This window comes from Pygocentrus nattereri, chromosome 6 (genome assembly GCF_015220715.1).
Source record: "Pygocentrus nattereri isolate fPygNat1 chromosome 6, fPygNat1.pri, whole genome shotgun sequence".
Taxonomy (NCBI): Eukaryota; Metazoa; Chordata; class Actinopteri; order Characiformes; family Serrasalmidae; genus Pygocentrus; species Pygocentrus nattereri.
Window position 1 is genome coordinate 48,627,543 of NC_051216.1, and position 13,054 is coordinate 48,640,596.

At 44.7% G+C, this 13,054-nt stretch overlaps 1 protein-coding gene across 2 annotated transcripts in view; it reads right to left on the reverse strand.

Annotated features, from left to right (window-relative positions):
* Positions 1 to 1,434: 1,434 nt before the first annotated feature.
* The window catches only part of ranbp2 (RAN binding protein 2), a 32,020-nt gene continuing 20,400 nt past the window's right edge, over positions 1,435 to 13,054 (reverse strand). The window contains exons 20-29 of one of the 2 annotated variants that reach the window (XM_017719367.2): positions 12,105 to 12,182; positions 10,561 to 10,740; positions 9,648 to 9,719; positions 8,648 to 8,844; positions 7,248 to 7,431; positions 6,992 to 7,084; positions 5,453 to 5,598; positions 4,086 to 4,359; positions 3,449 to 3,783; positions 1,435 to 2,445 (exon numbers count right to left, since the gene is read on the reverse strand). In XM_017719367.2, coding sequence (XP_017574856.2) covers positions 2,140 to 2,445; positions 3,449 to 3,783; positions 4,086 to 4,359; positions 5,453 to 5,598; positions 6,992 to 7,084; positions 7,248 to 7,431; positions 8,648 to 8,844; positions 9,648 to 9,719; positions 10,561 to 10,740; positions 12,105 to 12,182 — 1,865 coding nt within the window. In that variant the 3' untranslated portion in view covers positions 1,435 to 2,139. The remainder of the gene's footprint in view (positions 2,446 to 3,448; positions 3,784 to 4,085; positions 4,360 to 5,452; positions 5,599 to 6,991; positions 7,085 to 7,247; positions 7,432 to 8,647; positions 8,845 to 9,647; positions 9,720 to 10,560; positions 10,741 to 12,104; positions 12,183 to 13,054) is intronic. The other variant, XM_017719368.2, reaches the window with a different exon arrangement.

Here is a 13,054-nt window from a genome sequence, read left to right on the forward strand (position 1 = left end):
GGTTTCTTTATCATTTACATCTGGAACTTAAGATGTAGAGATTCACCGATTCACAAATTCACTGAGCAGCTGCATGTTAAAGGTAGCAGATGGCTGATCTCTCACTTTCCCAATAATCTCAGATTAGTGCTCTCATTACCTTAATAATCTCAGATTAGTGCTGTCTCATCACTTTAATAATCTCAGATTAGTGCTCTTTCATTACCTTAATTATCTCAGATTAGTGCGCTTTCATTACCTTAATAATCTCAGATTAGCGCTTTCATTACCTTTATAATCTCAGATTAGTGCTCTTTCATTAACTTTATAATCTCAGATTAGTGCTGTCTCATCACTTTAATAATCTCAGATTAGTGCTCTTTCATTACCTTAATTATCTCAGATTAGTGCTCTTTCATTACCTTAATTATCTCAGATTAGTGCTCTCATTACTTTTATAATCTCAGATTAGTGCTCTTTCATTACCTTAATTATCTCAGATTAGTGCTCTTTCATTACCTTAATTATCTCAGATTAGTGCTCTCATTACCTTTATAATCTCAGATTAGTGCTCTTTCATTACCTTAATAATCTCAGATTAGCGCTCTCATTACCTTTATAATCTCAGATTAGCGCTCTTTCATTACCTTTATAATCTCAGATTAGCGCTCTTTCATTACCTTTATAATCTCAGATTAGCGCTCTTTCATTACCTTTATAATCTCAGATTAGCGCTCTTTCATTACCTTTATAATCTCAGATTAGCGCTCTTTCATTACCTTTATAATCTCAGATTAGCGCTCTTTCATTACCTTTATAATCTCAGATTAGCGCTCTTTCATTACCTTTATAATCTCAGATTAGCGCTCTTTCATTACCTTTATAATCTCAGATTATTTCTCTCTGATGTAAGTAATTATTACCTGAGGCTACCTAATGAGTCAAATTCAGTCCCATAATAAAATCTGCTGTTGTCATTTGTAATTATTAATAATTAAAATGTACCTGCTATTTTGTAATAATCTATTAGTTTACAGATTTTATTGTGTATATTAGATATTATTAAATGATCTTTTGGTGAACAGACTGGCCAAGATGTTCCAAAACCTCCTCCCTGCTGCTTCTGCTCACCGGTTTCCAATCCCTGCACTGTGCCGCCCTCTACTGTTCATTCTGCGCTAAAAACCTTTACACCCCGCTGATGGTGTAAAGCACTCTGAGCTGCTGCTGGTATGAAAGTGCTGTATAAAGATATTAATATTATTATTAATGCAAATCGTCCAGTATAAACCAGACGCTGCGGCTCCGAGCGGCTGGATCTGATGCTGAAACTGGTCCTGATGTTTTCCTACACGCGTCGTCTTTATCAGCCCCTGAATAAACAGCTGTTCTGTAACAGATCATCTCCACACACTCGCACATAAACATCTGAGGGAAAAAAATCAATAAATCAGACTCGATAAACACTGAACTTTTAATAGGCAAAAAGGGAAAAAATGTAGAATCACAATCATTTAAACGCTGTAAAAAAGCAGAATTACCAGAACTCTATACAGAGTAAAAACACACCCAGTCACTGTTTACCACGCTGGAATTTCCACTGTGTGAATGGAAAAGAACCTAATCAGCAGAGTTTCTATTACACAGTCCTGGGATTTGGGAATTCCCTGCACATTTTAGAGGAAAATCACTGGGATGAAGGTCAAGCAGTGAAGGAATAAGCTATGATTAATCTGCTGTTAAACCAAGGATCATCTCCCAAACGTTTAATAATCCATGCAGACGGAAACGCTATAAACCCTGGAGCTGGACCTAATTACACTGTTGGGGTCAGCGGCGCTGATGAGGTGGGCGTGGATCAGTGGGAAGGTTTCGCTCTGCAACACCGTCTTCACATCCGAGTTACTCAACAGACCATCAGAGACAGAAAGCTGTAGTTTTTCACTCAGCATTCCCGTCAGTCGGAGTGAAGATCAACAGCTCCTTCACAAACAAACAAACAAAAATACGACCCACCGCAATCGAGAAAGAGGCTTCAGAATGATCCGCTTTGGTCATCCCTCCCGACACGCCTGACCAGGAGGGACTCACAGCTGAGGAACCACAGAGACGCAGGCAGAACATGAAAGAACCTCTGAAGCGACCGGCCGGAGAGCAGAATCACAGCTGTCCACAGTCCACCACTGTGAGGGTTTTGCTGGGTTTGCCGCTTTTAGATCCGAGCTCTCCCATCCGCTTCAGCACGTCCATGCCGTCTTTGACGAAGCCGAACGCAACGTGCTTGAAGTCCAAGTGCTCTGCCTTTTTGAGGGTGATGAAGAACTGGGAGTTGTTGGTGTCTCTGCCGTGGTTGGCCATGGACAGCAGGCCCGGCCCGGTGTGCCTCACGTCGAAGGTCTCGTCCTCAAACTTGCCCCCGTAGATGGACTTTCCCCCAGTGCCGTCCTGGTTGGTAATGTCACCTCCCTGACACACAGACAGAGTTCAACACTCAGACACAGGACAGAGGATTCACTGCACAATAAAATCAGAACTAAATCCACATTACAGGCCAATAACCTGCTGTTTACACTGTACTGGAGTCCAGAGATTAATCACTTTAATTGGAATCTTAATTTGAATAAATGCGATTTTCAAATCACAAGAGCTGCAATTTTATTACACGTAATACATCAAACAGCTGCCTGTCGATGAGCTGGTTTAATCAGAAGCAACAAAACATGTTCTGTACATCTGACGTCACAACCAGCTCAGATTCATGGCAGAAACAGTGAAAATTACTGCATTTAAATCGCAATCAGGTCAAAAAAAAACGACAGATGTTTCGTCTAATGGTTCAGCCCAACACTGGTCTTCAAAATCCTCACATCTGACTCCACAAACCAGCCCAGTGCGACTAAAGCAGAAGTGTTTCCTGCTCTTTAGCTCACGGTTTAACCACGTCGTCACGGTCCAAAGAAAAACCGGTACCTCCAAAACGGTAGCTCTACGGGAGAGAGAGGAAAAACCTTCTCCTTAATGGAAGTTAATGGAAAGATTTTATTTGATCCAATTTTGGAGCATTTCTATCGGTGCAATCATCTCAGCTCAAATTAGGCGGGCAGAAGAAATAGATACTTGGCTTTTCTTGACAGCTTCATTTCCTGCTGAACAGGCCGACCGAAAAGCTCAATAAGTTGTTGGGAAAGTCAAGAGTGAAGAATTTTTCAGTTTCAGTTTTTGACCTATGAAAACACCCATTACCCTTTACATTGTGTGTAAATTTCACGATGACGGGACTAAAAGAAACGGCTCAAAATGACTGGGAAAGACGTCTGGTTCCATTGACTTACCGCATGTTCTCTCCTTCTCCTGTAAAGTCACCGTTTTGGAGATTTGAAATTTTCTACCGACAATTATTTTACGTGGCTTATATTGAAATGTCTGTGTGTGTTGATCAGCAGTGACCGCTCTGAGGACTAGTCCTCACCTGACACATGAAATCCGGGATTATCCTGTGGAAAACCGAGTTGCGGTATCCGAAGCCTTTCTCTCCCGTGCACAAAGCTCTGAAGTTTTCTGCGGTTTTCGGGACGATGTGGGCGAACAGCTCCATGGTGATCTTCCCAATAACCTCACCGTCAGCAGCAACAGTGAAGAAGACCACAGGGTTACTCGCTCTAGAAAGCTCCGCCGCTCTGGAGGACTGGGAGACGTCGGCCTGGCTCAAGCGCTTCTGACAGTCCATGAAGGCTTTCTTGAAGGACTCGGCGAGTTCAGGGGTTTTGAACTTGGCAGCAAGCTGCTCCACCTTAGCGTCCCCTTCTGTTCAACACAGGAAAAAAACATTTGAAACAGAAATTAAGACCATTAATATAGAGCTTAAAACTCGACACACACACACACACACACACACACACTAGCTGTGAAGGGAAAAGGCTAAAGTGTCTTGGCCAGCTGACCACATTAAGGATAAATCAATCACTTTTAATGATGTTACGTGTTCAATAAAACGTAAAGGCATGTCGCCATATCTACCAACAAAACCACAATATGGACCATCTCACACAGGCTGAGCGGCAGCACCCTGAGGAGAAGTAGTTTCACTGCTGTCGTGAAGGGTCTACCTGCGTAGTCGTTAGCTGTCCAGACCAGCGCGTTGGCAGAGGTGTTCATTGGTTTGAGCTCCATGGCCATGGTGATGGTGTGGTTGGCGCAGACCTTCAAGACCTGCTCGCGCCTCATGAGCACGCGGTACAACTTCTTTACTGGATGGAAGAGGATCTTTATGTCGCCGACGCCGCGCTCTTTCCACTGGTTCAAATCACGGTCCCATCTGTACAGCTTCGTCCTCTCTTTGAAGAGGATCTCCTCGTCCTCCTCACCAGACTTCACCTCAACCTGAAGTAGGGGTGATTACAGAATTACTCTGGCCCTGTCCAATTTCACCCCTCACCCCTACCACCCAGCCCACCCCTCTGCTTTGTGTGTTCTCGTCTAGCGGTGAAGTGTTGGGGCTACACGACCCTCCAAACGGAGAGATATGAGAAAAACGGAAGAGCTGTGAGACGGAGAACAAGAGACCAGAGAAACCCACAAATGTGAGAACTTTGTTAAAAATAACGTAAAATAACCATCATATTATCGTAGTTTGTCGTTTCGGTGTATCATGGTCCTCATCTTCATAACAAGCACAAAAAAATAAAAATAAATAAGATTTCTAGCGGTGCTGATGTCTCCGTAGCTAAATATCCCGTTCCACCTTAAAAGATGCAGCAGTTGCATTCTGGCACCTCAAGTGTCAGAACTGCTGCTCCATTTAAGGTGGAACGGGAAAATTCTGCTTCATATCACTGAAGAATTCAGGATCACAAATTCTAAAATTATATTTACAGCATTTGGCTGAAGCTCTTATCCAGAGCGACTTGCAATTTGATTATTTTTACACAGGGAGGCCAAGGTGGTGTTAGGAGTCTTGCCCAAGGACTCTTATTGGTGTAGTGTAGGGTGTTTACCCAGGTGGGGATTGAACCCCAGTCTACAGCGTAGAAGGCAGAGGCGTTACCCACTACACTAACCAACTTCTTGAAACAAAGCTGGCCGTCTAAAAACTAGGAAAGCTCCAAGGCTCTGACAAATAAAGGAATTAAAAAGCCTTTATTGTCGTGGCAAAGTCTAATTAAACCTTTCAAAACAAGCCTTCGCCAGGGAACCTGACACACGCGTCGGCAACAAGCCTTCACCGGCGAGTCACGAGGTTTCGACATGGCCATGAAAATAAAGGCTTTTTGTTTCTGTTTTTTATTAAAAAGGCAGGTCCACCGTTTTATAATATTCAAAGAGCACCTCAAACAAACTGGTCCCGAGTCCAGGAAGCGCTTCTCTTCAAACGGTCATCATCTGCTCATGTGTTTCATTTCACTATTATTTTAATCAAATTAAACTGAACTGAACACCGATATCGCTGATGAAGACAACTGAATGATGAAGATACCTCTGGCAGGGAAACAACAGGCTCAAAATGGATGTCTGTACTGTTAGAAGCATCATCATCGCTGCCCTCCTCCTCATCCTCATTCCGTGTTGTCGTGGCGCTGCTAAAGACGGCAGCTCCAGCGTTCGCCCAAGAGAAGTTTGAATCTATGGAAAAATGTAGAGAAGAGCGGTTTTGATAAACGGTGAAGCTGATGAACGCTACAGCTTTACCCCGTGGTCAGAAACCGAGTCGCTACATCATGAGTGTGGGGTCATTCCATGTCCACATTCCATGACCAACGTCCACTGACCTCAGCTTTTCATTTTCACCCTGAGGGCTGGAACGCCAAACACTTCAGTAGCTTTAAAGGTGCAGTATACAAGTCTGGAGAACCACTGCTGAGATCTGAACTCAACAGAAGAACAAACACACCCCTCCCTTCAGTGCTCCTTCAGAAGCTCCGCCCCCATAATTCATGGACGTGCATTGCCGAGGCGAACGACGCTGGACTAGCGAATCTGGGTTTGCTTTGGTCTTTGTGGCCATAAAACCCTTCGTAAACATCGCACAGAGAAATATGATAAAACGGCAACACAGCAAGTAACAGAGCAAAGAGTTTCTACCATTGTTGCTGTGAAGCTGAACAGCTGCCATCAAACACGTCAAACAGGACAACCAATCCTGACCTACTGGTTCTGCGAAACAGATAAAATAAGCTCCTGTTCCCCACCAATCAAACAGGAACGACCTCCTCATCCCTTTTCATGCCTTTCAACTCGCGATGAAGCTGAAGTCGGCTTCTTTTTCACCAGCTTCTTGTTCAGGTTTCTCCACTCCACCTTAAATGATGCAGCAGGCGCCAGAATGGAGCTGCCGCACGATTTAAGGTGGAACAAAAAAAATCCAAACGGGAAGCCTCGTCAATTTTCGGAGGTCCGTCACCTGATCCAAGAACTACTTTTCCAGTCTTTGTTCTTCAGGTCTGAGCCTCTTTGGCTGATTGTCTGAGTCTCGATGCGTAACGTTCAGCATGTAGCCCCTCACCTTCCCCTCTTGACAAGAGAATTGAATCGCATACCGCACCTTTAATGCTACCACACCGGACGCACTGTACAGTGTCAAACCCATAACGTAGTGAATTTGGTATCTGATAACCAGCTCACCATAAACTCACTGATCTGAATTAAAAGGTCAACTGGTTTGGTCTGTTTATCCTGAAGACATCAGACCGACTGCATTTCTTCTTGTAAATTTCAAGCCACATTTACCATCGATTTATTTTTCTAGACTATTCTGTGGTAACTGAAAAATGCGGAGTGGCTGATTTGTAATGCCCCAGAGTTCATAGCAAGTTAGAAAACACTGCTGTGTTACAATGAACATGTACAACGTTTTATTGGTCAGTTTTAAGCAAGAAAAACAACGGATGAAAGCACTCAAACCACTCGTCCTATCAGGTTCAGAAACGCTTGAATGATCACATCCAGCACGTCGAGTTTTAAGCCTCTTTTAAATAAACGAGTCCCTGAAATCAGGAAAACTGTAGTGAGCGCTCACCTTTTGTCCCAAAGGCAAATTCACCCGAATTCTTTGCCAAGTCTGCAAACGAAAATCCACCTGTAGAGCCAAACGTAAAAGCAGGAGGAGCATCTGTGGTGGGAAGACAGCAGATCACAGTCATTAACTGCTGTTAAACGACACCAGTGGAAAGCCACAGCTGGTAACTGCACAGCTGGACTCACAGCAGTTACGGATGCCATAACTGGTCAATACTCCTCACAGGACCTCAGAGAGGAAGTGGAAAACTGCTCACCCTGAATGATGATAGAGTCAGCTGGTGCTTCTGCTTCATGGCTCTTGGTGGAGAGATCAATGGGGCAGCCATTATCAGCGATGGCAGTCTGGACTGAGGAAGCCCTGATTTCTGCGCTGGCGTCACTGCTCTTAGGGAGGCTTTCGTTAGAGGACGCCGCCCCCTTCTGGCCATTTAGTTCACTCTGGAACACAGTCAATGTTCAAACTTGGATCATGTTGCTCTACATTTGGTTGAAGTCAAAAGATCAGCTTTTTACTCATCAGTGAAGAAGTCGCCTATTTACGCTTCATTAGCCCGGCTCTACTGGCAGGAGCCTTCTGGTGGAAGCAGTACTCGGGATACCTTCTGCTAATAGAGGGGATTAATGGACTGTACGGCTATCAGGATTAATCAGTTCATCTATTTGCTTTCTTTTAACTTGCAATGAATCCGTGTTAATGCATCTCAACCCCTCCTACTAGTCTGTCTTACGGTAAGAACGAGAGCCTGATGGCTACAGGTTTATATTCATATTTATAAATATTTTTACTACATGCACAAACCGGTCAGGCGTAACGTTCTGACCACCTCCCTGTTTCTACCCTCACTGTCCACTTCATCAGCTCCACTGACCGTTCAGTTCCACTCTGTAGTTCTACAGTTACAGACTGCAGTCCATCTGTTTCTCTGATACTCTGTTACCCTGTTCTTCAGTGGTCAGGACCCCCATGGACCCTCACAGAGCAGGTACTGTTTGGGTGGTGGGTCATTCTCAGCACTGCAGTGACACTGACGTGGTGGTGGTGTGTTAGTGTGTGTTGCGCTGGTCTGAGTGGATCAGACACAGCAGCGCTGCTGGAGTTTAGATTGGTGTATACGCCAAATTTTTTTTTGATGTGCGGTCAAATTTATCACATTCACACGAAAGTTAACAGTAAACGTTAAACTCAAACTTTAAACCATCAGTAGCTCCACACTGAAGCTCAGCGGTTCCTCTCTTTCAAACGTTCCACTGACAGCTCTCGTGATAAAACCGTGAGTACCGTGGTGAACGTACCGCCGCAGGACGCAGAGCATGTATAGTTAGCACAAGACTGATAGCGCCGCACCAGCGCTGCAGTGCCGTTAACGTTAAACCGGAGGACGCGTGTCACTGCTGTCGGAACAAAACCCTGGACATCCCAAAATGCACTTCACAGGACAAACGTTCTTAACTGAATGCAGGTAAACGGACAAATACCTTTCCCTAGTAATTCTGGACCTTTTCTGATGGTCCGTTCATCATGAAATTTAGACACCTCAAAAACTGAAAGACGACAAAAATGGAGATTTAAGGTTTTGGCCCAACAGCAACGATACGCAGCGTCCAAACTCAGCTTCACGCCGCAGTTTAACTCCTGAACTCCTGCTCCGCTGACCTGAGCCTGCTGCACCTTTCGTAGCTCCGTTCCAAAATCCTCTGGCCTGTCAGGCTCGGTGTCCGTATCACTACCAGCCCCACAGAAGAAGGTGGGAGGGAGCTGAAGGCTCTTGGCTCGTCTCTCCTCCTCCAGCGTCGGTTTCTTCTCCCAAACCAGCACACAGTCAGGGTCTTTCACACCTCCACTGGCCCGAGCTGTGAGACAGTGTCAGTGAGAAATCACACGAACTACGACAAACGTCCTGAAGACAGTCAGTCACAGTAACTACAGACGGCTGCAGTGAACCACATCTGCCTGCATGGTTTTCAGGTTCCAGAGGCGGCAGTAGCGAGTTACTCACTCCAGTAGAGGTAATTCAGTAAAATACTGAGGGATTTTTACTCCGAGTATTTCCAGACTGTAACACTTCTACTCAGATATGTTAGTGAGGGAATTGTACTCCACTGTAATTTAGCCGCTCATATTTAGTTACTAATTCCTTTTGTGTTTAAATTAGTTTTGCTTGCTCTGTGACTGATCACATCTCTGATTTTGGAGTTTTAGCATTTAAGACAAACAAACAAATAAAACAAACAGTTTTTGTGTCAAGAGATGCTGAATTTACTCAGAGGTTCCCCTGCAGGTCTGTAGGTTAACCCGTCGTTTTTTGACCCGATACTTTTGAACTTTTCCTCATGCCGATTTAATCTGAAGGTATTTTTACTTGAGTCATTATTTTACCCAAGTATCAACACTTAAGAGTTGATTTGAGCTACTCACCTCCATCAAGTTCATTCCATTTAAACTTCACATTTAAAAACACATGAATATAATTTGATTTCTATTAAGAATTACGCAAGAATCAATTTTACATTAATGGGCACGAATGCATTAACAATGTAACTGTGGACAACTTCTATTAAAACAGTGTAAACGGCAGCGAAAACTTTTAAACAGTAAATTAACGGAAACACTGTAGGTCACATGAACTCCCCACGTCGGTGAACTGATGCCTTACCGTCGTGCCGTGTGGGAGAATCAGGGTACAGCTTTCCTTTCAGGCTCCTCACAGCAGTTTCATAGTCTTCATCTGCAGGACATCAGAGGTATTTATTATAATAATAACAATAATAATAATAATAAAACAATAAATAACGCAAAAGTAGCTGCAGTATAAATTATTTATCCATTAGAGGCGAGTTCGTTTGTTTAGAGGAGACCGTGGGTGACTCTTATACTGAGTGGCGGCCAAACTAATTATTTTATTTACAAATTTACAGACCAGGCGAGTGTCGTTTGTGGGGCGTCTCAGACACGTCAGGTATATCGAAAAATATGAAAGGGCGCAGACGGTGACTGGACGGTGATTGGACAGTGACTCTGACTGGACAGAAACTCAAAGCTCTACAGCGTTGCCGTGGTCACAGCGGGCGACTGTTTACCCTTTCGTGCTGCTGAATGTGGGAACAGGAGATGTCAGAGCTGTTGAAACAACGGGTTGCCAACTATTCAAAATTAGGATCATTCATAAGACGATTAATTTTCAAACCTTTTCCCGCTGCTGCAGTTCGTTTAGGAAGCTGTCGGAGCAGAAAACACCCGCAGTGGTGCAATTTCCATCCACGCTGCATTTTCAGACTAACTGGAATTTTTGGGAATCTGCGAATCTGGCAACACTGCATGATGAGGAAAGAACTCGTCTTTTCAGTAAATGAGCGCAACTGGGAAAAGTGTATAAACCTACACCAACCAGGACTTCGGGCAGACACCAGAAGTGTGTGCATACGAGAAGTGCTTTAACGAGCAGGAAGCAAGTTGAAGTGCCGATTCCGGTTATAGGGAAAACGTTGAATACCTGCTCCAATTATTCAGGTCAGGACGACAGGCCGACCCCAACACACCCACCCGCAGATCAATCAGCGAACTCTTACCATCGGTGTCGTCGCTGACGTATCCTGGCTCGTTTTTGTAAGTGAAGAATGCAGGTGGTAGCATCAACTTCCGGGCTAGATCCACCTGCTCCTTAGTCGGCCGTCGTTCAAATACAATTTCAATGTCGGAGTCACTCTGGTCTCCAGCATCTCTTACAGCTGGCTGAGGGCAAGAAGGAACTAAAAGGGAAAAACAAGAATTAGACCAGAACTTCAGCAAAACAAAAGCAAAGGCTCTGGAAATTGAGGCATTCCATGAAAAACTGGGAGACGGGCATATTCAAACTAAGCTTTTTTCCCTGGTAACACTTTACTTGACAATTACAGCCTTTAAGCACTACGGCGTGTTTCCATATGTAGTCAATGACTCCTGCAGAAGAAGCTGGAGCTTCTATGATGATTTATTATTGGTCATCACTACCAGCGCAGTGTACGATGTATTCTGACACAGGGATGAAGATAACCGAGGAACAATGTTCAGACTAGATAAAACAGAAATTCTTTGGATTCCCATGAATGACCATAAAGGCAGTACTAGAAAGCTCAGCCTGGTCCTGACACGCCCCAATGAACTAAATACCTTCAGTACCGTGTTTCCGCTCACCGCTTCACGGAGTACAAACTTCCCGTAATGTCAAGTAAGTGTTACCATTTTTGTACTAAGTTAGTATCTGAATTATTACAGACCATCTCTACTGTTTCACGAGCATTCACAGCAAAAACTGCATGCAAAAATCCTTCATGCACCTCATTAGACGGACCGCTTGCTGAGTATGAGTAAAGCCCCAATCAGGACATTAGCCTTTCTGTATTTTTCAATGGAGAAGAGACGAACAGGTGGGAACAAAGCCGTTGATTAAACATCCGATGTCATCACAGCAGGCATGTCAGGTACTTCAAACGTTCCTCTACAAGTAGTTAAATGATTCTGATTGGGGTTTTAAAAGCAACAGCGACTAGACACACTGGAGGTTTTTCTTCTTTTAAATAAACGGTATTTACATTTATGCAGTCATGTTTAATCATTTAAATAATATTCGACTTAAAAGCCATTAAAGCCTTCATAATAGCAATAAGACAATAATGCCACTTTATATTCCGCATCCTGGATAAACAAAGGTATAAATCTGTTTCCGCACTGGGAAAATCCTACATTAATAATTTTGATCATCACTGGGGCCCTTCATGGACAACACTGGTCTCGGCTAAGCTTCGGAATAGCTCCGAGACTCTTAGGAGGTTCCAGGTAAGTAAACTAACGTTTAACAGGATGAAACATGAGAATTCTCTGCTGGGAACGGTTTGTCTGATTAAACGTTACACTGAAGTGTTATAACTGCCAAAGTGTTATCGGCTCTAAACCTCAAACCAGCTGAACTCAGAAGCAGGTCACAGTTCTCAGACACCCACAGCATGCAGTTATGCTTCCTGTCTGCGTTAAAGCTCCGCCAGCTTCCTCTAGGCAGGGTTAAATATGCACAGACCGGTTGGTGACAGCACATCATCTTCTGTGTTAAACACACACAGTGTGCAGCACAAAATACCTTGAGTGTCAAATTGGGTGGCTGATGTACACGTCCAAAAAGCCATAGGGTTATCTTTAAAAAGCCTAAAATCCAATCCTAAAAAACAACGGTTGGTGGGTGAGAGGAGCCAAGTGGTTAGGCCATGCCTAGTTAATGCATAAATAATCAATTAATTAACTAATCGGGACATTTACATAACTCTGCAGTCTTTTAGCGCCTCCTCTCGAAATAACGGGCAGCGGCGCTCGTTCATTAAAGTCACACAAAAACGAGCGCAGACCTGGCGCCCTGAGTGCCGCACGAAGAACTCGACGTAAACACTGACGAATCCGTTTCAGCCCGACCCGACCCGACGCGACCGCCCGCGGACCCGACCCGACCCGACGCGACAGCCCGCGGACCCGACCCGACCGCCCGCGGACCCAACCCGACGCGACAGCCCGCAGACCCGACCCGACCGCCCACGGACCCGACCGCCCGTGGACCCGACCCGACCCGACAGCCCGCGGACCCGACCCGACCGCCCGCGGACCCAACCCGACGCGACAGCCCGCAGACCCGACCCGACCGCCCACGGACCCGACGCGACAGCCCGCGGACCCGACCCGACGCGACTAACGCATTATTAAAGCATTACCTGCGAGAGAAAACGGCCCAGTCTGCCCTCCAACACACTGTTAGAAACGACGGAGCTTTAAGTTTCCTTTGGTAAAGAACCGGTTCTATATCGAACTACATTTGCATGATTCAAGGGTTCTTTGCATCATGAATCGGTTCTTCAGACTGATAAGTGCTACAGATGGTTCTATACAGAACCTTTTGAAAAAGTTCTATTTAGCACCCAGAAGGAGTTATTCTATTGTTATAACCTTGACATCGTAACAGAAGAACCCTTTTGGGTGCTGTATAGAACCTTCTACATGCAGTTACCATGAACCAGCTAATTTATTCTGGTGCCAATGAGCTAC